Consider the following 26,570-nt stretch of genomic DNA (forward strand, 5'->3'; position numbering starts at 1 on the left):
AACTAATCACTTGAACCTGTCCCATAAAAGAAAGAAAAAGGTATCCGCTGTATTCCTAATATAGGTTTTGTTCAGATGGTAATCCAATCAATACGTGTAAAGTGGAAACAAGTAAAACTTGGTTCAACAGTTTAAGCTGGATATCAGTCTATCAGCATCCACAGACCACAGTGATACACTCTGGTGTTTCCGTACCTGGGAATCCCCAAAACTAAGCTTGAAACTCTAACGCACACTTGAGCTAAAACAGTTGCAATTAATCACTACATTAGCCCAAACAGACAGGATATGAAACATAATTAGGAAATAATTTATGCACGAGGTCTAGCATAGCATAATGGACAACAAATTAGGAGAAAAGGTGACGGAATAAACAAATTGTATGGCTAAACAACCAATCTCTGTAGCTATGACGGACTGCAATTCCTGTAAGAACTATTACAGATAACACTAAAACAAGTCTAAAGATGGTTTACAAACAAAACTTAACCTTCAGACATCAAATGAACCGCATCATCAACCACTTCTCAGGTTGGGAGGTTAAAACCCCTAAGATCACAACAAAGGAAACTGAAATCATGACGCAATCTGACCAGGACTAAATCCTCAGCACTGTGCACCCAAGTATAGTACCATGGCACAATGTCATAGGTTTTACCTGGCGCCAACTTGGCCTCTCACTTCTAACTGTCAGGACATCAACATCAAACAATGGCTTAATGTCTACGTTCCACCGGCCAGGCCCAATCACACCTCCAATCATGTAAAGCTCGCTGCCTAACCCAATCATTGCAAATCCAATTCTTGTCTGAAAATCTGAAGCTGTTGTGACCATCTTCCTTTTCCTTTGCTCCTTATCTTGCTTAAATATGACACCATGGCTCAAAACGTAAAGCTCTCCTTGAACCACAGCCATTGGACCCTGCAGCCAGCCATAGTCCTCGATTGCCCAACGTAGTACACTTGTATCCAACACTTGTACTGTTGATAGACCTTTGTGCAAAACATGCACCTTCCCACCAATAACCACTCCTGTGCATGCTGAATTATGTGTCAGGAGGAGGTCTTGTAAGGCAATCCACACATCCTTCTCAGGATCATAGATCTCAGCTTTTGAGATTGATTTTCGGAAGTTGGTAAAACCACCAGCAACAATGATCTTTCCATCCAACACACAACATGCGAACATTGCACGAGGGACAAGCATGGATGCTCGTTGAGCCCAACATCGTAAGACTGGGTCATATGACCAGACTTCATCAGTCGCAAAAATGCCGTCATTGTCACCAGTCAATGGATCAACAGCATCACTGCCACCACCTAGTACAAACAGTTTGCCTGCAATGGAGACAACACCAAAGTGTGCAAGGCGCCTGATCTGTGATGGTAAAACGGGTAGTGTCATCCAGAGGTCTTTGACTGGATTGTACAGCTGCCATGAATTTTCGGGCTCAAATGCAGAGACACATAAGAGCTCTTCCGATGCTCCAAGTTCCTGTCGAGTCCTAAAGAGTTCAGGGCTACGTATAGCTTCCCTCCACGAATGACAAACAAGCTGCAACTTTGGGTGAGCATAGAAAGGCACCCGCGCAAGGCACTGCAGAGCTACAGCGTCAGGGAGACCTTCAATCAATCCAGACATAATTATGATCACTGCGTCCCAATCATATATCTCCTAACCGAGGTTGATTCCAAATTGTAGTACAATTGAGCAGATGATGCTAGGTCTGAGATCTGAGACATCAAAGCATATCCTTAATCATAAATAAACATTATTCTTAACTGTGAGAAAATAAAACATAAATTACATAGGCACCTAGTAATTGACTCACCTACAGCCACTTCTTTTTCAACTAATAATTTACTTTGAAATCAGCAACTAATAAGTAATAATGTACACATCTAGAGTTCTCTAATTATCTAGGGTGCGATTATGGACAAAAATATCTAATACACAGTACTCTTTTTTCTTTTTTAATTATCATAAGCTAAGTAAAACGTTTTGTGCAGTGATAATCATGTCCGGTGGTATTAATTAAATCTAGAGTTTCATACACCATTCAGAGTTAAAGGACATAGCTAAGTACAAGATAATATGTGGAAACAAAATCAGAATGAGTTCCAGTGAGATTGGTATTGGTATCAATATCATAACATGTAGTACACACATGATGACCATATAAAAGTATAAAGTCAGCAATATAAGTCTCCTACGCTCTCTATATTCCTTTTCCTCCCTATTTCTTTGTTCTTCCTGTGCGTGTATCACGGCACATTTCAACTTCATATTGCCACATTGTTAAGCCTCCTAACATGTTTCTTATAACTGCCTTCGTTGAAATGATATTCATGTCTAGACCCCGCTTAATAGATCCTAGCTACTTTCTTCTTGTAACAAATTATCTCTGCACCATACAGCCAAGATTTATTTGTGCAGTATGTTGATGAAAGATACTAGTTATTCACGTAGATGCCTGCTTCATCCCCTCCTCCATATGCTTATGTAACACCTTTTCCAACAATGATGGAATTCTTTTAGTTATCAAAAAAGTGTGGAGAAAGTTCGACATCCTCCTAAATGTCTGAAGAGAAAGAAAGTGATTCCCAATCCATATTTAAGTGTTCTAGAAAAGCTTTAAAACTATTTCCAACTTCATAATTAACCAAAACCTTTCATATTAAGAAGTTCTGACGTGCATCTAACATAGTGTAACGGTACTTAAATTACATTCGCTAGAGCCTTTGATAGTTTAATAGAATGTCAAAGTTGGGCTTCTAAGGACACTATTAGTAACAGAAGTCACATCCAGACTCCCACTTGTCTGTATAAAGAACATCAAAATGATAATCTTGCCAACTGCCACAGTGGGGATTCCTAGGAAAATCTTGGATCCGAAGAACACTTATAGGCTCACAGATGAATCTCATTAAACAGGGTTTTTCACATTTTTTTTTTTTTTTTTTTTTGATATTGGGCTGCCAAGGAAATTCTTCATCCATAACCTAGTATACTGTATACATGACAATAATAATAAAAAGATATTTGTACTTTCAAATCATCTAAAGCTACTCTCTTTTGCATCCTTAACTTATTATACATGATAATAAAAATAAGAAAGAATCACAAGCATACAAATCCTACTTATTACCACAGTAAAGAACGTGGACCTGCAGTAGTTCAACAATTCACAAACAGCTAAATGCGCGAGGAATTTCACGGCTTGCAAAATGAACAATGTTTGAAAACATGTGAGGCACTATGTGGCATAAGACTCAATTTCAAGGATATAACGCACTTGAAGTCTTGAACATACTTGACCAAAATATGCCACCGCATGCACACTAGACCACAGGGCCAGAGGCTAAAGGCAATAATGGTGTCTGCGTCTCTCAGGTGCACCATAAGGTGTTACATCAGTGGCGTTACTTTCACAAGGTATGGGAAACTTCAGAAATGCTTGTTTCTATGGAGCTAATTCATGGTGAGTTCTGTATTGAATGGTACATACAATCACGTAAAGGAACAGCCATTTTGGCAGATCTACATCTTGAATCTAATATCGTTAAAGAAAAACAATAACTCAATGTGGTCATACATTATCCAACAAGTAGACAAGAAACAGATTTCAAACACTAACCATCATCTACATTACCACCCTTAGCATGGACATCCATGCAACACTTAAGTAAACAATCCACAAAATTCACTACACAATATAATGTACGACGATATTGACATTATAGTATTGTCATACTTACAACAATCCAACAATTCCAGCATTTAGAATCAATTCATTACACAAAATTAACTAAAATCAGCCCAAGAAACATGACAAAACCAACCAAATGCAATTCAATATAAAGTGGACTTTTGAGCAAATTAAGTAGAAAAAAACAATGGGTAAAAATACATATAAAGAAGAAAAGAATAATATGTTGACATTGGGGATTTTCTACTTAAAACATGTATGAGAAAGAGGTGTGTTTTAGTACCTTGAATGTACAAATCTTAATATGTGTTGACAAAATTGTTCCAGGTTTGATTGATTGGAAGAGAAGAAAAAAGGAGTAGAGAACGTTAGATTGTGCTTCAAGATATTATATTTTTTCCAGCAAGAAAACGTTTTTTTTACAGGTTCTGTGAGGATATTTTAAGGAACATTTGTATTTGAGTAAGGGTAGTTTAGACTGTTTTGGACCCACGTTTGTAAGCAAGGGCTCCCCAAGTTAATTTAATTGTACATTTGTACCCACCTCGGTATGGCATAGCTGGTCTGAAACCGATAGCCGTCGGTCGACCCAAGGTATATTCTCCGCATACCTCTCGTATCATCACACTTCTTCTTTTTTTCGATAAACATCACCATACTTAATACTTGATTGGTGATATACTCATATACTTACTCTAGTTTTTGAACCCGTCCTACGAAGGGTGTCATTGAATGAAAATGTTTATTTGTATTTTTTGGCAAAAAGATAGTTTTCACCCTCGAACTTGTCACGTTTTACTATTTACCCCCCAAACTTCACTTTAGGCAATTTTAACCCTAGACTTATAAAACGTATCGAGCTCTATTTTTCCAGTTCATTTCCAGCACCTAAAGAGACTAACATTATTTTAAATGCTGAACTATATTTGTTAAGATATTTTTATTACTTATTCTATATCTATTATTCTCACCCTCTTGTGTGCTTTGAGGTTTAATTAATTTTTTTTTGCTTCTATTTTCCGATTTTCCGTTAATTATTAAAATTAGTCTAATAGCCATTTATGTTGATCATTCTGTGGTGTTTTTATAAAAATTGTCACAAAAAAAATATTAAATTCACATCCCTGCCACTATAGGCCACGATTTCTAACTTCAAAGAGCTTTTTTTTAAACTTAATTTGTCAAACATCATTATTAAATATAAAATAATAGATAGTTAAGATATTCTGCATTTGAAATCAGCAATAACCTTTATCATTTGTCATTTGTGAATCCACAAACTGTAAGTTTTGGAAGATAAAGGATTTAGAAAAGTTTTGTACAATCATACATGTAGACGATCTCCAATTGCAAGTTTGCAACCCAAACACCAACATTCATTGTCAGCACATCATAGTTAATCATGTCTCAAAGTGCTTACCTAAACTAACTAACTCTAGATTAGTTTCTATGTTTTAGAAGTTGCCATGTACGATCTCCCAATATTCTTGCAACACATGTATTACCAATGTTTGAATAACCTATACAATTCAAAAACGTTGAGTAGCTAGAATGCCTCACAACTTCTTCATAGCAAATCATGAGAAAAATTGGTGTCATCATTTAAACCTCGATCATAAGCAGTACTATATTTTACAAAGTCATAATTAGATACAATATAGTCAGTTGGTGTTAAAAAAGTCTCTTTTACCAATTTTAAATGAAATTTACAAACAATTTATCTGTGCTAATTTGAAATACGCAACTTGCATTTTTTGTCACAACTACAACTATTAAAAGAGTAGTCATATCAAATTTCAAAATTTTGAGATAAAAAAAAACTTGTTGTTCATGACGTCAAATATATCCATCTAGCTAACCTATTATCAAGTACTATCAAGTTACCAACCTAGAGTAAATAATTGTAAATTGTTCACATCAATAATAGATAAAAGTGCAATTTTTGTCGTACAGAGTAACAATGGGTATGCAGAAGCCAAATTTCTTCTAATGTCAAATTCAATATCTACAGCATACTATAGATCAATTTCATCCCAGTCAATTAATGGGCCACATCATCACTATTCCCAACTTAAAAATCACTTACAACATATCATTCTTTAGGCCCAATATTCAGTATCACCGAGTTTAATGAGGTCCCTAGCCGAAGTACTATGTAAATACTATTTGACTAACAAACAATACCATCGGCACCTCCAAACAAATTCATGGTAAGTACATAATGAATTCCACAGGCTTCCCCTTCTTTTCTTGCAACATTTGATTAACCATAAGCCGAAGCCTATCTGAGATGTATACATATCGATTAGAATCGGACAATAATGGACATAGGTTCCGTTATTTGCGGGTAGCAAACTTATTTTCAAATGAAGAAGTTTCTATACCTTTATGACACTGAGATGAAGGGATTCTCCCAGAGCTGGACTGATAAAGACTCCCTAAGGAGACATGAAGCAAGGGCTGATATAACATCAAACAACAGATCTACAATCACCGACAGTATATATTCCCAATCATCTCGGCGTACTTGGCATTGTCTCAAGCATGCACGATTGCATTGCCTCTATGTATTCCTTTAAAAACCTCCTGCATAAAAAAGAAATGCCATGCATACTTTGATCATATCTATAAACCAATACATAGTTCAAACTTCAAGCAACATAGCTTCCTCTAAAGCTCCATTCCCTTTGTACAAAAGAAAAGGGAAGGGAAAAAAAGTACTCCGTAGATGATGTTGTTGTCCTTGCATTGCTCCCTATGTCAATATAGAAAACCAATAGTCTAAGAAAGCCAATAGAGGTAGTCAAACCCCACAAAGCCTCCCTGTATAGGTTTTTTACCCATATGGTATCCCTGCCAATATCACCCAATGCATTCTATGATCTCTCGAATCTATAGTTGGGATAGGAAATTTTACATTACCTTCTCAATAAGTTCTCTACAATTCAATTGCAAACTTGGATGGGATGAGGAAAGATAGGAGATTAGAGCATGTTGCATTACTTTCAGAACTGCAAGGGACTAAGGGAGAAGATTAAAAAGCCACAATAAGCTGAGTCATTTTAGGAATGTTGGGCTCGAGACCTCATGGACACAGATCCTTCCACTCCTGTTGTTGCTCAGGCTCGGCCGTTAAAGGACGTACCTGCAATGTATAGGACAACGAGAAAGATAAGATGCAAAAAATCGTATTGTCAATCAGCTTCTAAATGATCCATTGTGCTCTACCGCCTGGAACATCAAGCGGTAGCAAAGTCGTCTCTCAAGGATGCCTTCAGTAATGCAAGGATTTTAAATAAACGTCGCTCATGTTCTTAACAGTTCCTAAAATTGAACCACAAAGGGAAAAAAAGGATAGTAATCAGTATTAAATAGAGTAAATGACTATCAATAAAAAAATATTTTTTTTAATACTACTGAACCGTACAACTTTTTCCCTTCTTCATGTCAGGTATATATGCGGTGTGCCTGTGTTGTAAACCAAAACTTTGAGTTCAAATTAGAACTTATTTAAGTCATTGACAAAACACAAATGGTTCACATGAAAGTAAAGGGAAAATACCTTTTGTATGCCACTTCCATTTACGTGTATCCTTATGCCGCTACATCGGTAGCCACCAAAATTGGAGTCTGACAACCATTCTTAAATGAGCTCAATGCATGCTCCCTTTCCTACAAACACAATCATATGACTTGGAACACATTAGAATAAGACTATAAAAAATGTCACCATTTTTGTATTGGTCTTTAACTTAAAATAACTTAGAAGCTTATCTAATACTTATTTTTACCTTTTTGGAGAAACCAAAAAGTGACCCTTTAACTCCAGATTTCTTATCAGATGGTTAAGACTGTCTGTCCATACAGCTATTCATTTTCACTCTATAACTTCCTAAGGTACTTGCACAATCCATTAAAAACAAATTCTTGATATATCTGAAATTACTCTTTGACCCATCTATATTAATAAATAGGACGTGATATAAACCAACTAACCAAAGTGTAGACTGTAGACACACAAAGGAACAAAGAGTAATGTAGACACTTCTCAAAATGACGTTCTAAGCAAGATGACTAACGTGTTTTGCATATCGATCATTTAGGAAAATAGAATTCTACAATTGAACATTGAAGAAGTGAGCAAGGAATACAATAAACAGGATATATTCGCTAACCAAAGCTTTTACAGTTCCAATTACCTGCTGTGATCTATCACCATAAATTGTACTTGCTGGAAAACCATTCGAGCACAACCAATATTCCAGTGAGTCGGCTCCTTTCTTTGTCTCCACAAAAATTAAAGTCAGAGCTTGCTGTGAAAGCAATAACAGGAATCACTAAACAACAGTTCACACAATAAAATATTAAAGAAACCAAGTCAAAAAGGGGAAAGTAAGATAGGAAGAATAGAAGACTATATGAAGCCAGCATTGACAAATTATCCAGTGACATGGTAGGGAAAGCTATAGGAAACAACCCATATCAACTGTACTACCTTTCCATGAGATCCATTCTCCCTTTGAGCATGAAAAAAGGTCCATGAGGTGGCTTATCTTATCTTACTCCCCGAACATACTCAACTCTTTGAACAATCAAATTGGTACTTGAACCAATCTTTCCAACAAACCCAGAAAAATGTAATTTTAGAGTTTTTTCAAATAAATATGAGTTGCCAAAGATGTTTTTTTCTTGAAAAAGAAAAGGAAAGTTATATGGAAGTGTAACTGTGTAAGTATTTAGGAATTCCAAAGACGCAAACTCAATGGGATTGTATAGTGGATAACCAACGTCATGTCCTTTTAGGTGAACAAATTTGATAGAGTAGATAATCAAACTAAGAAAGTGAGAAAGACACATAATTTTACAGTTATGAAAGAAAATTATAGCTTATGGAATTAGTACATTAGTGATAAGGAAAACAGAGAATATATCAAACCTACTCGGGCAACACACCACACCCACCATGAATGAAATCACTCACTTCAACAAATTGAATGACACAAATAATGATACTATCTTCTTCGTCTTCACGTCGAGTTCTTATTTGGTTTTAAACTATATATTTTATTGTCCCATGGCAAAGAAAGTTTAAGATTAAAAAACAAAGCTATACATATATTTCAAAGCTATGATCTCAATTCGATTCTTGGTGTCTATGGAATTCACTAAAATAAGTTTATTCTAACCATTGTAATTGTTCCTCAAAATTCCTTAATTGTACATATCGCCCAAGACACTAAATCAAATAAAAAAATACAATTCAAGTAATTATTATCCGTAAGCTTTTGACCCGATTCTAGCTAACTATTCTTGGTGTCCCCGACGAGACCCTCGAGTTTTCCATTTCCATTCAGAATTATAGATTTAACGGAACAATGGGGAATAGTAAGACGCTTCTTTCATTACCCTTTATAATAAAAAAACACAATAAAATAAGTTTATTCTAACCATTGTAATTGTTCCTTAAAATTGATGCCTTAAGTACTTTCCCTTTCCATCCATTGAATTGTTCCCTTCTCCTTTTCCATAAACCTCGATTCTCAGCCCCATCCTCCATTACCGGTTCTAGTTGTTCTTTGATTCTTCTAATATCCAACTCATTTAAGTTCCACCGTGTCGCCAAACGTGATCTTCAGAGATTCTTGGTGTCCACAAATTTTTCCATTTCCATTCCAGGTCTAATTATAGAGTTTAAACGGAACAATAATCTCGAATAGTAAGACTCACATTTCTTTCATTACCCTTTATAATAAAAAACATAACAATATACAATCAAAGAAAACTTGTTTTTGATCAAATTCTTCCATCATGCTATCAATGCTCAAATTACATATAAGAGTTCATCATATGGATATGTAAATCATTCCACCCAATCAAAGTACTTATAATAGTTTTCTCTGATATCGTAAATATTCAGATTACTCAACCACGGACTTGATCAACTGGACCCTTCCGCTGATTTTGTATTATTATATGACAACCGTTAGTTATAATAACCAGATACTTCAGCGGTAAATTTAGTCAATTAACATTAAGATCTATCGACACAAATTTATAATCCCCATTCATAAAAGTTTTCCGCCAAATTTGGAAAATAGGTACCTAAGTTTAATTTGTACATATCGCCATGTCCAAGACACTAAATCAAATAAAAAAATACTCTATACATGTAGATATGGCTCACTCAAAATAACCAATTTGCATAGCTTCAAAACGTTCAAGTAATTATTCTCATTATCCGCCTAAAGTAATTCCCAAAGACTTTCGCTTGAAGCTGAGCTGTCTCTACTAATTGCTTAATTGTCTTAAAGTTAATTGGGTGTTATGTTTAATTATCTCTTTGTAAGGTTAGTTATCATATATTTATTTCTTTGTAAAGTTCCTCTTTCATCAATCCATATCTCTATTTTGTTTGAACTACTGATTCTATACCTTACCAACTGTACAAATAGTAAAGGTGAATCTAGCTAAGAGCACGATGAATAGATGAACAATTATCCCTTGGTCAAAATTTGAGGATATACCGATATAGTTGATTACTTGATTGTTTCAGAAACACAATATTCACAAATATTTTACAACAAATATGTTGTTAGATTCCTTGTGGGTTTAGATGTAGTAGTTCATTGTAAGAGTAATACACTACTTAATATACTTGGAAGCAGATTAGGAAAAAAAAACAAAGTACAACTTAACATTTAACATTGTACCCAAGTTTTCAACTTAACATTATTACCTTGAGAGCCACCCAACATCTTAAGGGCATTTGCAGATCGTCGGTGCAAATTTGGTGACCGACATCTCCTCGCTTTGCTATGAATCTGTGAGTTTGGAGTAGAGGCCATTAAAAATTAAAGATTATCTTCTTCGTTGCAAAACCATGAGGTGATTTCTTCTTCATCAGTATATATATATTTTTAAAAAAATACCTCAATTTTTCTCAAAATCGTAAAAAAAAATGAAAATCTTCAGAGATAATTTGTTTGGGTTCTTTACCGGAGTTGAATCCGGAAAGTAAGAGGAGAAGAAAGTGTTTTAGACGGAGAAGAAAGGGGTTTTTCTAAGTGTTGTGACCGAATTGGTTTTTTGGGTTTAACTTTAATATTGGAGAGGAAACCACAAATTACTACATAGGGGTTTATCGAGTTTTTTAGTGTTTTGTTCGATGTAAAGGTTTTTTTACTTCCTATTTAGTCTCATATTTTTTCTAAATTCCCTGGCGGCGTGGGCGGACTCTAATGAGCCCGAAAAAGGATATATATATATATATATATATATAAAGATAAAGAGGGGCTTTGTAATGTTCAATAAAGTCTTAGTATATGTATAGATTCAAGTTTAGGCTAATACCTTTTGGCTAACCGCGATGGATTTGAATCTTATGTGGCATCTTAAATGGCACACATAGGTATATAGGTCTTAAATTAGCATCAGTACCAATCACACTTTCAATTTGTCATAAATTACCCATTTTGTTTGCTTTATAAACACAAAAAAAGAGAGGAAAATTAAGACCTAATAATTAAGTTTAGTGTACTTTCGTAGCACAGTGAGACGAAACAACAGATGGCCCCAAAGCCATTTTTCAGATCCTACTTCACCTTTAGAGAGTTTTTTTTGTGAGACTTCGAGTGTTTGACAAAGGTTGGGTTTTGTTTTATTGTTGATTGATGTGTTGGGTTTTGGTATTGGAAGATATACAATCTAATTCAAAATAGAGACGGAGTGTTTTAAAATGAAACGAAGGTTCAATGGATTTTGCTAATACGCTTTCCATTTTAAGTAGGAGACTTTTTTTCTCCGCTTTTTTCTTAATCCATCCTGATTTCCCGTGACTAAAAAGTAGGTACTTAAAATTTGCTGACGTGGACACCCTCAAAGAAGAGGAAAAGGGACTACTATTATATATATATAAAGATATTATGACAAGAAATTGCACAAAGGGGCATTGTGGTTCTATTAGTATAGGCCCTACTCATAAAGGTAATAAAGGAAAACAATTACTTTAACTTCGAGGACAAACACCCAAATGACCAAAAGTTGACATGCTAATCCATATATACAAAGAGAGAAATTATATACCTTCAGTATGTGTCTTGTATTAGCCAAGAACATTGGAATGGAATCAAGATTAGCAATTTTTTTTTGTTTTTTGCAACCTGTTGTGACCATAGTTAGGGATTTCGGAATTTCGATAAATCCAAAAACCGAAATTCATTAAATTTCGACCCTATCACATTCGGAATTTCGAATGCTTTTGAAATTTCGGATATTTCGACTCTATATTTGGAATTTCGGTTTTTTGAAAAACCAAAATATTAGGCGGAATTCCGAAGTTTCGTTCGGAATCACGAACACTGGTTGTGACAGCAAGCCCATTAGCAACTGCCAAATGGAATTTCTAATTTCTAACAAAATAAGTTACATACATGTACAAAGAAATCGCGCCCTTTTTTTTTTTTTTGAGATATCTAGTCTCATGTACCTTCCATATAGATTCAAACACCAAACTTCTGCTACCAAGACATGTACGTGGCGGGTGGTCATATCAGCAAATGACAATGTTCACCTAAAGGCATATAGCAACAAATTCAAAGTTAACAATTTTCAGCCAGAGAGACAATCAAAGATCCAAATAAAAGAAGAATTATGACACAATATGCAATAAGCTTTTCACAATTACTAAACTGAAAGTGCAGCAGACAATTAAGAAATCTTCACATTATGACACCCAAACCATATCATTATATTTGGTGAAAAAGAAAAATCCCACAAAAACTTATAAAAACAAAGTAATAATGAAAATTAATAGATAGGAACTCGGTGGATTTAAACCACTATCTCTTGAGATATACTTCCACACTCAAGTGCTCTTCCATGGAGCTAAAGATCTAGATCTTAATACATAGAAGCATAACGTGCAATGCAAGATAAACCAAATTAGAATAGGTATTGGTAATTGACAATTTCATATTTTTATTAAAACTTTGTAATCATAATGGCAACTATAAATCAAATTAGATATATTATTGAAGCTTACTCACAGTTTCTTGTGTATGTTATGGTATGAACATTGCGGGGAAACTGATGCTTGTGCTATTAATAATAATTAGAGTCCAATGATCTACTCCAGGGGCTGGAAAGGTCGTATCATCGTTTTTGAGGTGTATATGGATTCAACAGGTGCAAGATGCTCAAACTAAAGCTTCTTACTGCTAGTCACTTGGTTTTAGTCCACAACAACAAAAATTGATATCAACATGAAAATATTCAATAGACATACATTAATATTAAGAGTATGGTATCTTACCAATGGAGAGTTTTTTATAATTTATGGACCCTGTCTAAGTGTCCACGCATTTGAATGTTCAGTTGGGACCTAAGGGTCCTTGCAACTGATAGATATGCATCTTTGTGGTCTCGAGTTATTGACATCATAAAGAAAAAAATGTATGATCCACATAGGTCTTGCAACATTCAAACATTCCCGATACCCATAAGTTAGCTAAATACATATATAAACAGTGCAAAAGAGAATGAAGTGAAATCCGCCGAGAAGGAAACCAAGTAACCATATAAACAAAGTAAGAGCAATCAATTGATAGGGATTACCTAACTTGAAAAATTTGTGATGCTTACAAAGGTTACCCTCATATGGATATTATTCTCAACTGATGTGACATGTATCAAGTTAACCAACAATTTCCAGGGTATTTCATTCCGTTACCAAATTCACATTTGTAGGGTAACCTGTCAAGAACGGGAAACTAAGTTAACCAACAAATACGACTATGAAGAGGCAAAGGGTCATGCACTTTAGAAAGGAGGGTTACTTGAACATAATGGTTCCAATGAAAGTGACCCAAAGAGCAGCATCCCAAATGGTGGAGAAATGAGAGCTTTTAAGAATACACACGGTGGTAATCTAAGTTGGCCATCTGCAATTAATATTCTAAAACTGTTACGTTATGGAAAAAAATAATAATTATGTGCATAAATAATAATGTAGGTAGTCACAACCTAAATACATTTGCAATTCACTCACAAAATTTATATACAACACTCAATAATAAAAAGATAATAAAATGGAAATAGTAAATAAAGTGATTCCGAGTCATTTATATTCTTCACAAATGATTTAATGATGTTGCCACAAAAAAAAAACAATGGGCTAAATTAAAAATTCTCTGTGATGAGATGGATAAACATGTTGTAAATATTTACTTGGGCCCAACCCGAATTTCAATGGGCTAATTTGTTTTGCCGGCCCGTGCTTCACATTGCATTGGTCTAGTACGTGTATTAACACTTTTTAAATTATGTTAATCTCCTGCCGTTCGTACCTTCTAATACCAATGTCTCCCTCCAATCAAAACTCTTGGCAACTTCTAGAGTGTGGTATCATCTTTTTTTCTATTAGTTTTATTCTTCTGGACCAATCATGAATACAACATTCACTTCTACGAATAAGTATTACATGAGCAAAATTTAGGCATAGTGCAAATAACTTCACAAAAACTATAAATTACTACTACTTAAAAGTTAAAAATGACTAAATTCTTGGAAATAAAGATGCTTATTTAAAATGTAAATGAATGAAATTCTTCATCTGTGATTCACACATACCTTTGCCACACTAAAACCCCCAAGTCTTCATTGGTCAAGTTGACTTCTTGATATATCTTGGATGAGTTTCCTAACAGGTTATGTGATTGTAAATGCGGATATCAATCTTAGAACTATATCGAACCCACTACTTGTATCTAAAATTTACTTGAGAAAAAACTACATATTACATTAACAAATGTGCAAAACAAACGAAAAAAATTAGAAAAAAAAATCAAAGAAAGTGATGGCACAATTCTGTAGTCATGTAAGTTCAAAGCTGTCAACAAATGCAATCGTGTTAAACTACAAAAAAGAACCTCTGGCAAAGAAAAGAAAACCCACAACTAAAAACCCAAGTAGGAAGAAAAAAAATAAAAAAAACTTGCTTTTACCTCATGATTATGCCCACCATTATGAAGTTAATTCCCAGTAGATTAATCTTCATGGGATGAGAGAGGAGGAAAGATGATGGGTTTTGTGGAGTCGGTTAAACTTCTTTTTTTTTCTCCACTTTTTTCGTAATCCCCCTGTGACATATAAGAAACGCTTCATGAGCCATTTAATAACCGATTCACATCGATTGTAATCATCAATTAAAATCTTAGTATACCACTAAGCATGTCAGATCTAATTAAGTAATCAACAGTCAAACACATATAGACCACACAAAAAAGACTACTACGGGTACTGCGAAAAAAGGTCGTTATTTAGTTGGCTAACAAAAATAAATGAGAATATAAACCAATTGCATAAAAGCAAAGGCTATTCACATGGTTTTAAAATTTTCTGGTCCGAAGTTGCCTACAACATTAATGGCAACAACAAAGCAACTACTCAAAAGAAGAAAACGACAAATACCAAAACGTATCTTGTTTACTACATTAGTCAATCGACATTTTGGGACTAACAAAATTTTCTAAGAATTCTTTTTGTTTTATGACGATATGCACTGTCTTCTTACATAAATCTTGGTGGTGTACTGTAGTATCTATGCATTAAGTATAGTGTGACCGCTGTTCGAGTTGACAAAGTATAAACAAAAATAAATTTAAACCTTTTTCTCAACAGAAGTTTGAATCCCACCCAAAGAAGACTAATACTACTTATTAGGAGTCATGCCTTCCCTTCTTTTCTTCTATAAAATTTATTCTCTTTTATTCTTCCTGATCTCAACCATATTATCTTCTCTTCTTATGTATCTACTGCTACTTTATACCTATTCCTTCTCACTTCAGTACTCGTGTTTGGTCATAAAGACATATTTAATACTCAAATATAATTAATATCTGGATCTTGAAAATAGTTTAATTATTTGAAAACAGATCTAATTTGGAGGTGAAAAAGGTTTTGGGGTTTTTGAGGATTGGGAATTTTTTCTTAGGGTCGGCGGAAGAGAAAAGAAGGTTTGGTTTTTTAAATCGCGGGGTTTTTTTGGGTTTAGCCTTTCTATTTTGAGTGGGAGACTTGGAGGGCCAGTTTTCTTGGGCAGTTTTTTTCGCCTAGTCTTTTGAATTTCAGCTTCCATAATATGCCATTAGGCCACAAAAGCATCATCATGTTCCCAACTATTGGTATTGATAGTTAAAGAGTTTGAGATGAGCTATATCTAAATTTTAGAGAGTCCAAATAAACAGGGAATGCTGAAAATTAGGAGCACCTCCCGATATTTGTTGTTTTCTCCTTTGTTTATTCAGAAAACATAGTCACTCCCTGATCTTGATTGCCATTAAAAATAGTAACACTTAACCCAAACCCAAGGAACGAAGGGTTTTGGTTTTCTTAGAAATAGAGATAACAAAAACAAAAACACTCCATCTTCGTCTCAATTCACTTACCAAGCCCTTCTCCCGTTTCAAAGCAAGGTCCAACGAACTAAAATAGTATAGCCTAGCAGTCAAGATTTATGACTCAAAAGCTATTGTTCCTAAAATGGTAACGATCCTAGTTCCATAATAAAGTCCTTTACTTGGGTTCAAATTCCCAAGCAACATAATAGGTACTCCAACTTTTCATTGAAGAACATGTGTTAGTTTACACACCAAACATTTCCAATGTTTTAGAAATTGATGGGATACAAAATTAATAAACCAACTACTTTACTTTCACGGAATCGAGACTAATTGAGTATTGTTTATAACCCCACCCCACTTAAATGTTTTACATGAACCAACTATTTTTTCCATTACTATGGCATAGTAATTAATAAACCTGTTGAAAAAAAAATTACCCAAAAACTACATGTGAGTGTGTGAATGATAAAACAAAGAATCTCATCTTTTTACTAATTCAATTTCTCAAATGAGAGAAGTAAGCATTGCAGTAAGTAACTATATGTTGCATGTGTCTATCTATTGGAGGAATCAAGTGTTGTTGCTCTTTACTTCTTTTACTGTTTGAAGTAGAAAAGTTAATATCACGAGAACCCGATAATTAATAAGACCAAATGGAATAATAGTTAAGTAAATGAAGAACAACAAAAAGTACTATCCAGTGAAAAAGTGAGCATGGTATGAGTGGCGGTTATTTAAAGCATTTAGACCTTGACAAAGGACTGCAATTTAAAAGAAATGTCACCCTACTGTACTAAAAAAAGCATAAAGTCATAGATACGTACTGTTCATCAATCAACAGAAGATCCAAGCTTATACAGTGGTTGCCTTCATTTTGATCTGCAACTGAAAAAAGATACAAACATATCAATCAACTCTACAATATCTAATACAAAGAAAAAGAGCTGCTATAAAAGAAACAATATAGTGTTGTTAAACAACAGTACTAATCGGGAATAATTAATTGCACATAGTGATGGTAATGAATTCAAATGTAAACATATAGTATGAATCTAATTTACCTATTGTTGGCCTTCAAAACCATATGAATCACGATTTGAAAGGAACATTCTCGCTAGAATATTGCTTGGCATTTTGTCAAACAGCATATGGTATAAAGAAAGTGTGGAAGAAGGAGAACAAAATGGGATGGAGAGAAGAGAAGAAGAACCTTCCTAAAGAGGCCATTTTCTCTGTTGTCGGGAAGAAACCGATTCAAGTTTGATGAAGGAATCGCCATTTATATATATATATTATATAGAAATATATATATATATATATATATATATATATATATATATATTTTATTTTTTTTTTTTATAGAATCAAGTGTGGCAACCATTGAGAACAAAGCAGTGAAATGAAAAGTTCGTAAATTTGTTGTTTTTGGATTAAAAAAAAACAAAATAAACTTTAGCAAACAATTAAATAGAAGGTTACTAAATTTTGTTATTTAGATAGGTACCTCAGAGAATGCATCGAAAGCAGAAGGAAGAATGGAATTATTTGGCTGATCTGAATCCTCGAATCTTGAACTGTTTCTATCTGATTCTTTTTCTTCTTTGGTGTCGTCGTAGTCATCGTGATCATCTTCTTCACTTAGAAAACTTTTGAAGTTGGGTTGTTTTTAATTTTAGTCGTGGGGTTTTTTTTTTTTTTTTTTGGGAACAGTCGTGGGTTTTTTAGGCGGGTTTCTGTTCTAAGTGGGAGACATCTATCGCAGTTTTTTTCTCCATTTTTTTTCGTAATCTCTCTCTCCTCCTGATTTCTCATGAGTAAAAAGGGTACTTAAAATTAGCCTACGTGGACACCCTCAGAGAGCAGGAAAAGGGACTGCTATTATATATATATAAAGATAGGCACATAGCAAAGGAATTTTGGTACAATTCTCCACGTGCGGCAAGTTTCACATACTATATGCATACCTATTATACCACACATAATAAGATCTTTAATGCTTTAACTCCCTCTTGTTTACATACACCAAAGTATTTTTCAATCACAAAATTAAGGGCATATCTAGGTAGTGGTAGTATTTTATTCAAATTTGAAGACGAAATTTAGATAAATTGGACTCAAATTTTGACCAATTCTAAGTGGTTGCAAATATCATTCGCAAATTTGGAATAGGGTGGGCGCGACAAAATAAAAAAAATAACTCGCGCGACATTAACAATGACGCACGACAGTACCACTGGCACTGTGGTCTGGTCAAAGTAAAAAAAAAAATTGGGGCAACTTTACCACTATCGCTCCATATCCGCATCCGAAATCTCAAATTTGTGAACAAGAATGCAACTAGACAAGTGATGCGACCGAATTTGTTTCCACCAAGAGTTGGATTTCCATAAAATTCCAAGTTTTGGAAGCGAAGTTGAGAGTTGATACTACCACATAGAGATAGAGATGCTCTAAAATCTTTTATTCATTTATAAGCAAGCCCCAAAATATCGTCAATATATCCGATATATTTCCAATATATATCGTTTTTTTGGTACACCAACATGGATATATTCGATATATCTCAACCGAATATTGAATATTTTTTTTTCTGATATATATCGCAATTTATGATATAACGATATATATCGACCGATATATATGATATAAATTGTTTACTTTGATCTAAAAATATTTGTTGACAATATTTCTGATATAATCGATGATATTTTTGATATATCGATATACAAAACAAAATTTTGATTGGTTAACAAAAAAATAGATATCTCCTATATATCCGATATATATCGGTTTTTGAATACATCGAAATATTCACCGAATTCGATATTTTGGGCCTTGTTTATAAATACCGGAATATCAAATTCCTGGCGATTGAAGAAGTTATTAGGGGGCGCTCTAAATAGAAAAGTTAGAATCCAATCGAAATAAGATTAGAAGGCAAACGCCAAACGACTTGATCACACGAACACAAAAAAAACTTGAAAAATCACATCTTTACATCATGGACCCTCTTTCAGCATTAAGAGATTTCACAATAAAGGGTGAATTAGACAAAATTGTCAAAGTTAACGACGAGTTTCGATTTGCCAATGATTACATCTTCCCATGTTCAGCTGAAACAGCTTATAGATCAAAACAAGGTAATTTATATACCCTCGAAACATTAGTTTATTACGTAAAGAACCACAGTGTGAAACACACTGAGTATTTACAGAATGCTAGATTACAAAAATTACCAGCTGTTACTTTACCTGATAGAAAACCATTGTTGGAGTATTTACAAGGGAAGGTTTTAAGTAATGATGCTATTGAATTTGTTGTTCCTCAAAACCCCAACCCGGTTGTCGAGGAGTACATGCCTCATAATCCTGACGGTGGGGATGGTGGAAAGGAGGAAGAGAAACTTGAGGTTAGTGAGAGTGTCGCTGATTATGTTTTAAAGATTAAGGGAATGGAAAGACCGTTGAGAGATCGAGAGGCGTTGTTAGAATGCAGGGATTGTGATTTTCATACTGCACTTACTACACTGACTAAAAAGGAGGAAGAAAGGCAAAGGGTAGAGTCGCAACAAAGGAAAGACGGGTTGGTTGCCAAAAGTAGGTTAATGGGTTCGGATGGAGATGATTTAGGGTATGATATGGCGCCGAAGCCCAAGATGAATTTGAAAGGTAGTAAGATTGGTGAAGGGATACCGATTATTTTAGTGCCTAGTGCTTTTCAGACTTTGATTACTATTTATAATGTTAAGGAGTTTTTGGAGGATGGAGTGTTTATTCCGACAGATGTTAAGGTGAAACAGATGAAGGGGGCTAGGCCGGATTGTATTACTGTGCAGAAGAAAGTTAGTAGAGATCAGGTGGTGACGGCTTATGAGGTTAGGGATAAACCTTCGGCTTTAAAGGCTGAGGATTGGGACAGGGTGGTTGCTGTTTTCGTGTTGGGGAAGGAGTGGCAGTTCAAAGATTGGCCTTTTAAAGATCATGTGGAGATCTTCAACAAAAGTAAGTTTTCCATTAACTATACACAAATTTTGGACATGGATTACACTACAATTATGTAATCTAGTTGTGTTTTGAACTTTTAATTGAGTACACATAATTGTAGATATATGTAATTCACATAGTAAGGAAAAGAAAAAGTTACATGTCCATCTTTCACTGCACCATTTGCCAAAGTGGAAAATTAGTGATCCATTTGACGGGTTGTGTACTAAGAATTACTATATAAAAGAATGTAAGTTGCTCTAATAAGTAGGAAAAGAATCCAAATTATTTGAGTGTAATCAAGCACTACCTTGAAGTTAGTTGTTTGCACTTAATCCCAGATAGAAAAAATTGTACGAAGTTCAATAAATAGTTATACAGTGATGCTTATTAGACTCGTTGCAAATTACTCGTCGGACTACAGTTAAATTTTCAGATAGAACTTGAGAACTGTATTGCTTGGGAAAAAAAAAAAATATTATTTGAGTGAGATTCTCTATTGTATTTTGCAGTTATCGGATTTTTTATGCGATTTGAAGATGACAGTGTGGAATCAGCCAAGAATGTGAAACAGTGGAATGTGAAGATCATATCGGTGAGAATAAGCCTTTCTTAAGTTATTTATTTATTTTCGACTAATGGTTATTAATCAAATAGGAATATGTCAGTGCACTTTGCGTTCTCCTCTCTTTCCTGTCATTTACAGTGGGTTTCAGCATTATTTGTACACAGTGTTGTAAGTAACTATTGCTTTAACATGCAGATAAGTAAGAATAAGAGACACCAGGACAGAGCTGCTGCATTGGAAGTATGGGATAGACTGGAGGAGTTTGTGCGGTCACGGTCACATACTTAAATGCTGCAGATTTTGAGGAGTTGTAATGTTTGTTGTTCATGATCAGGTTAACTTATTTTGATGCTTTGAATCTGTAACGACATCTGGTAGATCAGCTTTTCGATCTTCAGTACTTTTACCGTCACATTTTGTAACTTCTTACTTTTGAGAACATTAAGAATCATCTGTATACCCATGTCAATAGATTGTTTTTAGCAATCACTTTTATATTTCTAGCTGCTATCAGTTGGGAATGTTTTGATTTTTAAGTGAGTTGCAAAGTACATACGTCATCAGTAAAGATATTTACTTGTTGAACCGAACAAATCACTCTGTTATTTAGGAATTGAACAGAAGAGAAAAATGAGGAGGGTGTGTGTGTGTGTGTGTTGGGGGGCGGGGCAGGGCTCGTGCTTCCCTAAGCTGTAAGGACTCGCACTTTATTATCTCTTGCTCATAGATGGTATTCCTTTACTCTGATATTTGTGACTCAACTTTTCTTATAGAATAATATGGACGCCTTTGTGGAACTCCTGTTGGACCTTGCTGACTTGGTTTCTTGTGTTACCTTTCCATTTTAGATGTACACTTATTTCGTGTGGTATGTGTCAAAAAAACTATCATACACTACTGCCTTCTGTCCTCTATTGGGGTTAAATCTCCCGCTACTTTTTTTTTTTTTTTTTTTTCCCGAAATATGATTGATGCCTTGATGGTTCAGAAGAACAAAAACGTGTTTTTTGCTGTGTAAATTGATTATGGATTATTGATATTACTTGATTGCCTGTACTGAAACGTTTTCGTTCCATAGGATTATCGCCAGCAGTCCAAGTGATATTCCATAGCGGTATATATCTCATCCTTGATATTAAAATGGTGATTCTTTTGTAATTTTATCCACAGCTACAAGCAACTGCCTCTTTAACTGTCTTCTAAAGTATTATGCTGATCTTAACTAAGCCTACAAATACCACTGTCTGGTTTAAGCGTTTCTGAAACGAAGAGAATTAGAACTCAAGAGTCTTTATTTATTTCTATAAAACAAACCATCATACCCCACGTGGCCACACGAGGTCTCCAATGAATAAATAGCTAGAATACATCGACATTCAAGGAATATAATAGAAAATGAATAAGCAAAATACAACAATATTATTACTGCAGGTATTTAGGAAGGAAAGATATCAGGCTGAAGCGTATGATGCAATGAAGAGACAGAAGAAGAGTATAATAGAGGGCAATGTGGCAGAACTTGCGTTTGGTGAATCCACATTTGTTGTTGGGACAGTCTTCGATCCATTTCCTGCACACAAGATTATAAACACGAACTTTAGTTTATGAACATATATTTGATCCATGAAGGAAATGGTTTGAACTTTGCAGGGACAAGTGTAGTATCCTTTGTAAATTATAGAAATTCAGAGTAATTCTTCAACACATCGTACCTGGCACTGAGTCGGATGGAGTATCTGATGCACCTGCTGGAGCGTCTGCTGGAGAAGCAGCTGCTTACCAAGTGAACCATACAAAATGTTTATAACATAATATGTTTCATACTACTAATATTGCCAGATTGTATTTCAGAATGAGAAGGCAAACTGGATCTTATTAATTTCAAACCTCGGAAATAGATCTTACCATTATTGCACTGGCTAATAGGTGGAGTTTGGACTTTGCAAGCACTAGGGAGTTGCAGAGCCAGAGTCTGATTTATGTTAAGTCCTCCTAGTGATGACCCTCCGTTGTTGAGGACTTGGCAGAGACACTGTGGCTGTGATCTAACTACACTCGAAAGCTGCGAGCAACAAGAAGAAGATGGTGTGGATGAGTTTCCTGTAATATAGTTGAGGCACGGCGACATGCTAATAATTGTAGTTGTACAACTCGATGATTGAGCTACGGCTCCTGTGTAAATAAGCATAGTCACGAGCATTGCTGTCAGAGTCATTTCAATCATTTTAAGTGCCATTTGATTTTGGATAGTGTAAAGTGTTGTGGAAAGAAGTAATGGGTTTTAATGTTAATGAGATTGAGAATGTATCTAAGGCTTTGACTGATTTAGGATGGGAAGGGAGGAGAAGAGGTTTAGCTTATAAAGGAAGAATAGTGAACAAGAGCCAAATGAAATTGCTTTTATGTGGGTGGCCAACTTCTCCTACTCTTTTAACGGTTTTTAGTTAAACAACTAAATGTATAGGAAAGTAAATAAGAACTTAGATGTTCAAACACGACATAGAAATTAATCCAAGTTAGCATAACGTGCCACTTAAGAAATAAACCTCTTGTTGTAGAAATTTCGTACTTTTTAACTTTATATCAGGAAAAAAAATTAATATCTGCGCTTTATTTATCAGATTCTGAAAGTCTGAAACCCCCTCTTGCTTTGTTTTTATTCTTTTTTTCTTGGGGAGGAGGAGGTGGAAGTCATGCCCCCTATACGTGTTTTGTTCACTTGCCCATTTTGATTTTCTGGTCCTTGTTTTGTGATGATCATATACTATTAACTTGCCCATTAGCCCAAATCACGCTTTGTTTTTAAAAGCATGTATTAAGAGGAGGAGTTCGTCAGAGCTTTGTTTTTACTTTCCATTATCAGTACTAGAAGATAGGTTGGCTTTAATTACTTACCCAAAAAATAAGGAATGTACGGTTCATCATATCATTGGGTATGCCTCCTCAATGGCTCAATCCTCTTTGCTTACAGAAATAAACTAAAAAACACTGTTTATCATATTATTATCAAGCCATATATTGACCACAGCTAGCTGTGGCACCTTAACATATATGATTGGTGGTAGCTTCCAAGCCTAGAGGAAGGAAAAGAACATATATTTGGAATATCCAATGGCTATCTATAAACCTTGTATATTTTTATTAGTGCTGAAGTGTTATGAAATACCAAGAGAATCATTGTTGGTCAATGAAACAGAAGAATATATGCAACCTGGCACTAATAACAGATAGGAGTTGGTTTGCAAAACCTAATACATGTCCCACTATACATTGAAATTAAGTACTGCTTTCTACCATAAGTTTGTTAAAGTTGGTGAACTTCAAAATCTACCAGATTTTTTTTTCTCCCTCCAGAGCAGTAGCTACTCATGCTCAATTTGTAGTCATCTAGTTTAGCTATAAAAGCTCCTCTTGACTACTTATTTCAATACTACAACAAACACATTTCAATCGATTTTCGCTTCAAGCTTACCATCTCTCCTTATACTATTCTCAACATTCTCAATGGAGGGATTTAGCTTCAAGTTTGTTGCGCACATAATGATACTAACACTCTGGGTTCTGGAAGTTCTGTTTGTGCCGGCTTATGGGCAGGGCAGCACGTCTTGCACAGCATCTATGGTCAATAGTTTCGCTCCATGCATGAATTTCATTACTAATGGCACCACAACTTCGCCTACTCCCGCTTGTTGCAACTCTCTACAGTCGCTTACGAGTGCTAGCACTGATTGTGCATGTCTCATACTCACTGGAAATGTTCCATTCCAGTTACCAATCAATCGAACACTAGCAGTGTCACTTCCTCGTGCTTGTAATGGTAGTAGCGTGCCTCTCCAATGCAAAGGTATGATTCTCGTACTATTGTTTTTGTCAGACATCTGAAAATTGACATCTTTCTGAATTACTGATGAACTTGGATGTTCCCTTTTTATGCAGCCTTGGGTGCTCCAGTTGCAGCTCCAGGTAATATAAACTATGCTGATCAAATTTCTATTTCGAAATTATGAGTCATTATAACTAATTGACAATTTCAAAAGACAACAACAACGGCATGGGATTGCTTTCTTGTTAACGACAATTTATAACTAATGAAATATATAGTGCACTGTTGTCTAATTTTCCTGACTACTTCAATTGATCTCTGGCAGCTCCTGTCTCATTTGGAACACTACCACCTCTCCCTAGTGCAGCTTCTCCTAGTGATGGCCCAGGAGGTAATTTGTCAATTATTGTTTGGTTCACTTGAATTATAAGCTAATTAACAGTAAAACATAAGTATCTATCTGACTATCTTGCTGATGAGATATGTTTTTTGACAAATATAAAAAAAAATTATAGTTACCTAAGTCTACCTACCTTATAGTAGTAGATGTTATTATTAGTCAGATACTTGATACTAATAATTTCGTTAACATATTTGGTTTAATCAGCCTCTGATCCAGTATCACCAACATCAGAACCACAAACACCTTCAGTGCGATCTCCATCATTATTACCACCAGGGACAACATCCCCAGGTGTTCGGCCTGTTGTACCAAATTCAGCTGCAATCGTTTCAACAGCTTCTTTACCATCAGTCCTACTACTTGTATTGGGCGCTACGTTTCTAAACTACAACTAAGCAGTGTCTTCTCTCTATGTACTAATACTTCATTTATTTGTAGTAGTGCCATTTATATGCAATCTTTCATTTGTTTGAAATGTATGTGAGTTTCATCGTTTGTTTGGCAGTGTTGAATGAGATAATGTTTTGGAATAGTATTATATCATTTATTTTATACACGATAACCGAAAGTCGCTTTGGCCGAGTGGTTAAGGCGTGTGCCTGCTAAGTACATGGGGTTTCCCCGCGAGAGTTCGAATCTCTCAGGCGACGTTTTATTTATTTTTTTTCTTTTCGTCATTTATTTTTCTTCACCTGGGATGAGATTGCTCACGCTTCACGTATTTAAGTTTGTTAAGATGCAATTTAAGTGTTAACAACTTTCATATTGCCAATTTACCAAAACGTCCATCTGTGTAACTTTAAGACGATCAATCCTCTGCTTCTTTTTTATTTTCGTTAATCCAATCAATCCTCTGCTATTCTGCTAATGTTTCATTCGGAATTTAAAGAAAATAATAAAATGTTTTTGTAAAGGAGCGTTTTGGTCCTCCTTTACATACAAGATTAAGAGGAGAAGGAGATTGGATATTGATAAGACCGAGTTAATTGATGAGCGAACTGCTTACGTATTTTCTCTCGATTTTGGGGAGAGAGAAGAATCAGGTCTGACGTAGTTCATGTAGGTGGTATTTGTAGTCGTTGAGTATGAAGATCTGTGAGACACGTGTGCTGACATGTACAGATGTATGGTTGAGATCAAGGATGAGTGTTAGGTTGGCTTTGGTAGAAATTCTGTAATGATGGGGATAAGTAGCTGTGGTTAGTAGCTTGCGGCAGTGGTTTGTGAAAGTACACCTTTGGTAATAATTGCATATGGATAAGAGATGATGTCATAAGTCAAGGCGTTATGCGTGAGATCGTCTGTTTAACCTGCGTTATCTTGGAGCGAGCTGAAGTAGACCACCTACATGAGGCGAGCTGCTTATGAAGCGAGCTTTGAGGACGTTGACATGAGGTCGGTGCGGTATTTCTATTTATGCTGGACACGTGTCTAATATTCATTAGATGTGAATATTACTCCCTCAATACGACCCTTCTCGATGGGTAAACTTTATACGGAGAAGTGATATCTTTGAAAAGAATGGTGCCACGTGTTTAGCATATGTGAGGAGGTGAACGAATGTGAACAGAAATATTCACCGTGCTGGAGAGATCGTTCCGTATTATATAGCAAACTGGTGGTGGATTGAAGCAGACACATGATTGGCACGTGTTTAGCATAACTTTTGAGAGTGTGCGCGAGAG

At 35.1% G+C, this 26,570-nt stretch overlaps 3 protein-coding genes, 1 non-coding gene and 1 pseudogene across 6 annotated transcripts; 3 read left to right on the forward strand and 2 right to left on the reverse strand.

Annotated features, from left to right (window-relative positions):
- Positions 1-349: 349 nt before the first annotated feature.
- LOC147499775 (F-box/kelch-repeat protein SKIP30 pseudogene) lies at positions 350-4,367 on the reverse strand (annotated as a pseudogene). Of its 2 annotated transcripts, none has more exons than XR_015196092.1 (2): positions 4,255-4,367; positions 350-1,734 (listed from the first exon to the last, which is right to left on the reverse strand). The product of XR_015196092.1 is annotated as an F-box/kelch-repeat protein SKIP30 pseudogene, transcript variant X2 (transcript). The 2 variants fall into 2 exon arrangements; XR_015196091.1 differs by lacking the exon at positions 4,255-4,367 and adding an exon at positions 3,994-4,142.
- A 14,611-nt stretch (positions 4,368-18,978) lies between these two features.
- On the forward strand, positions 18,979-21,148 carry LOC147499776 (protein CDC73 homolog). The gene is made up of 3 exons (XM_086561553.1): positions 18,979-20,109; positions 20,604-20,686; positions 20,855-21,148. Exons 1-3 carry the CDS (start codon positions 19,110-19,112, stop codon positions 20,945-20,947), a joined length of 1,176 nt encoding a protein of 391 aa, XP_086417679.1. The 5' UTR covers positions 18,979-19,109; the 3' UTR covers positions 20,948-21,148.
- Positions 21,149-21,931: 783 nt separating this feature from the next.
- On the reverse strand, positions 21,932-22,999 carry LOC147499777 (non-specific lipid transfer protein GPI-anchored 26-like). The gene is made up of 3 exons (XM_086561555.1): positions 22,565-22,999; positions 22,372-22,431; positions 21,932-22,229 (listed from the first exon to the last, which is right to left on the reverse strand). Exons 1-3 carry the CDS (start codon positions 22,893-22,895, stop codon positions 22,111-22,113), a joined length of 510 nt encoding a protein of 169 aa, XP_086417681.1. The 5' UTR covers positions 22,896-22,999; the 3' UTR covers positions 21,932-22,110.
- Positions 23,000-24,083: 1,084 nt separating this feature from the next.
- LOC147499778 (non-specific lipid transfer protein GPI-anchored 16-like) lies at positions 24,084-25,417 on the forward strand. Its single transcript, XM_086561554.1, has 4 exons — positions 24,084-24,503; positions 24,596-24,622; positions 24,808-24,873; positions 25,090-25,417. The coding sequence occupies exons 1-4, from the start codon at positions 24,164-24,166 to the stop codon at positions 25,278-25,280; spliced, it is 624 nt and encodes a 207-aa protein (XP_086417680.1). The 5' UTR covers positions 24,084-24,163; the 3' UTR covers positions 25,281-25,417.
- Positions 25,418-25,453: 36 nt separating this feature from the next.
- Positions 25,454-25,535, forward strand: TRNAS-GCU (transfer RNA serine (anticodon GCU)). The gene has a single exon. It is a non-coding gene; the product is annotated as a tRNA-Ser (tRNA).
- The last annotated feature ends 1,035 nt before the right edge of the window (positions 25,536-26,570 follow it).

The sequence above is a fragment of the Coptis chinensis genome, chromosome 5, assembly GCF_015680905.1.
Source record: "Coptis chinensis isolate HL-2020 chromosome 5, ASM1568090v1, whole genome shotgun sequence".
Lineage (NCBI taxonomy): Eukaryota > Viridiplantae > Streptophyta > Magnoliopsida > Ranunculales > Ranunculaceae > Coptis > Coptis chinensis.

Coding starts and splice junctions, on each gene's coding strand:
- LOC147499778 (XM_086561554.1), top strand. CDS start 24,164: ATGGAGGGATTTAGCTTCAAGTTTGTTGCGCACATAATGATACTAACA. Junction 24,623..24,807: donor TGCTCCAGTTGCAGCTCCAG/GTAATATAAACT, acceptor GATCTCTGGCAG/CTCCTGTCTCATTTGGAACA. Junction 24,874..25,089: donor TCCTAGTGATGGCCCAGGAG/GTAATTTGTCAA, acceptor TGGTTTAATCAG/CCTCTGATCCAGTATCACCA.
- LOC147499776 (XM_086561553.1), top strand. CDS start 19,110: ATGGACCCTCTTTCAGCATTAAGAGATTTCACAATAAAGGGTGAATTA. Junction 20,110..20,603: donor TGTGGAGATCTTCAACAAAA/GTAAGTTTTCCA, acceptor TGTATTTTGCAG/TTATCGGATTTTTTATGCGA. Junction 20,687..20,854: donor GGAATGTGAAGATCATATCG/GTGAGAATAAGC, acceptor TTTAACATGCAG/ATAAGTAAGAATAAGAGACA.
- LOC147499777 (XM_086561555.1), bottom strand. CDS start 22,895: ATGGCACTTAAAATGATTGAAATGACTCTGACAGCAATGCTCGTGACT. Junction 22,432..22,564: donor TATTAGCCAGTGCAATAATG/GTAAGATCTATT, acceptor CTTGGTAAGCAG/CTGCTTCTCCAGCAGACGCT. Junction 22,230..22,371: donor TCCATCCGACTCAGTGCCAG/GTACGATGTGTT, acceptor TCTTGTGTGCAG/GAAATGGATCGAAGACTGTC.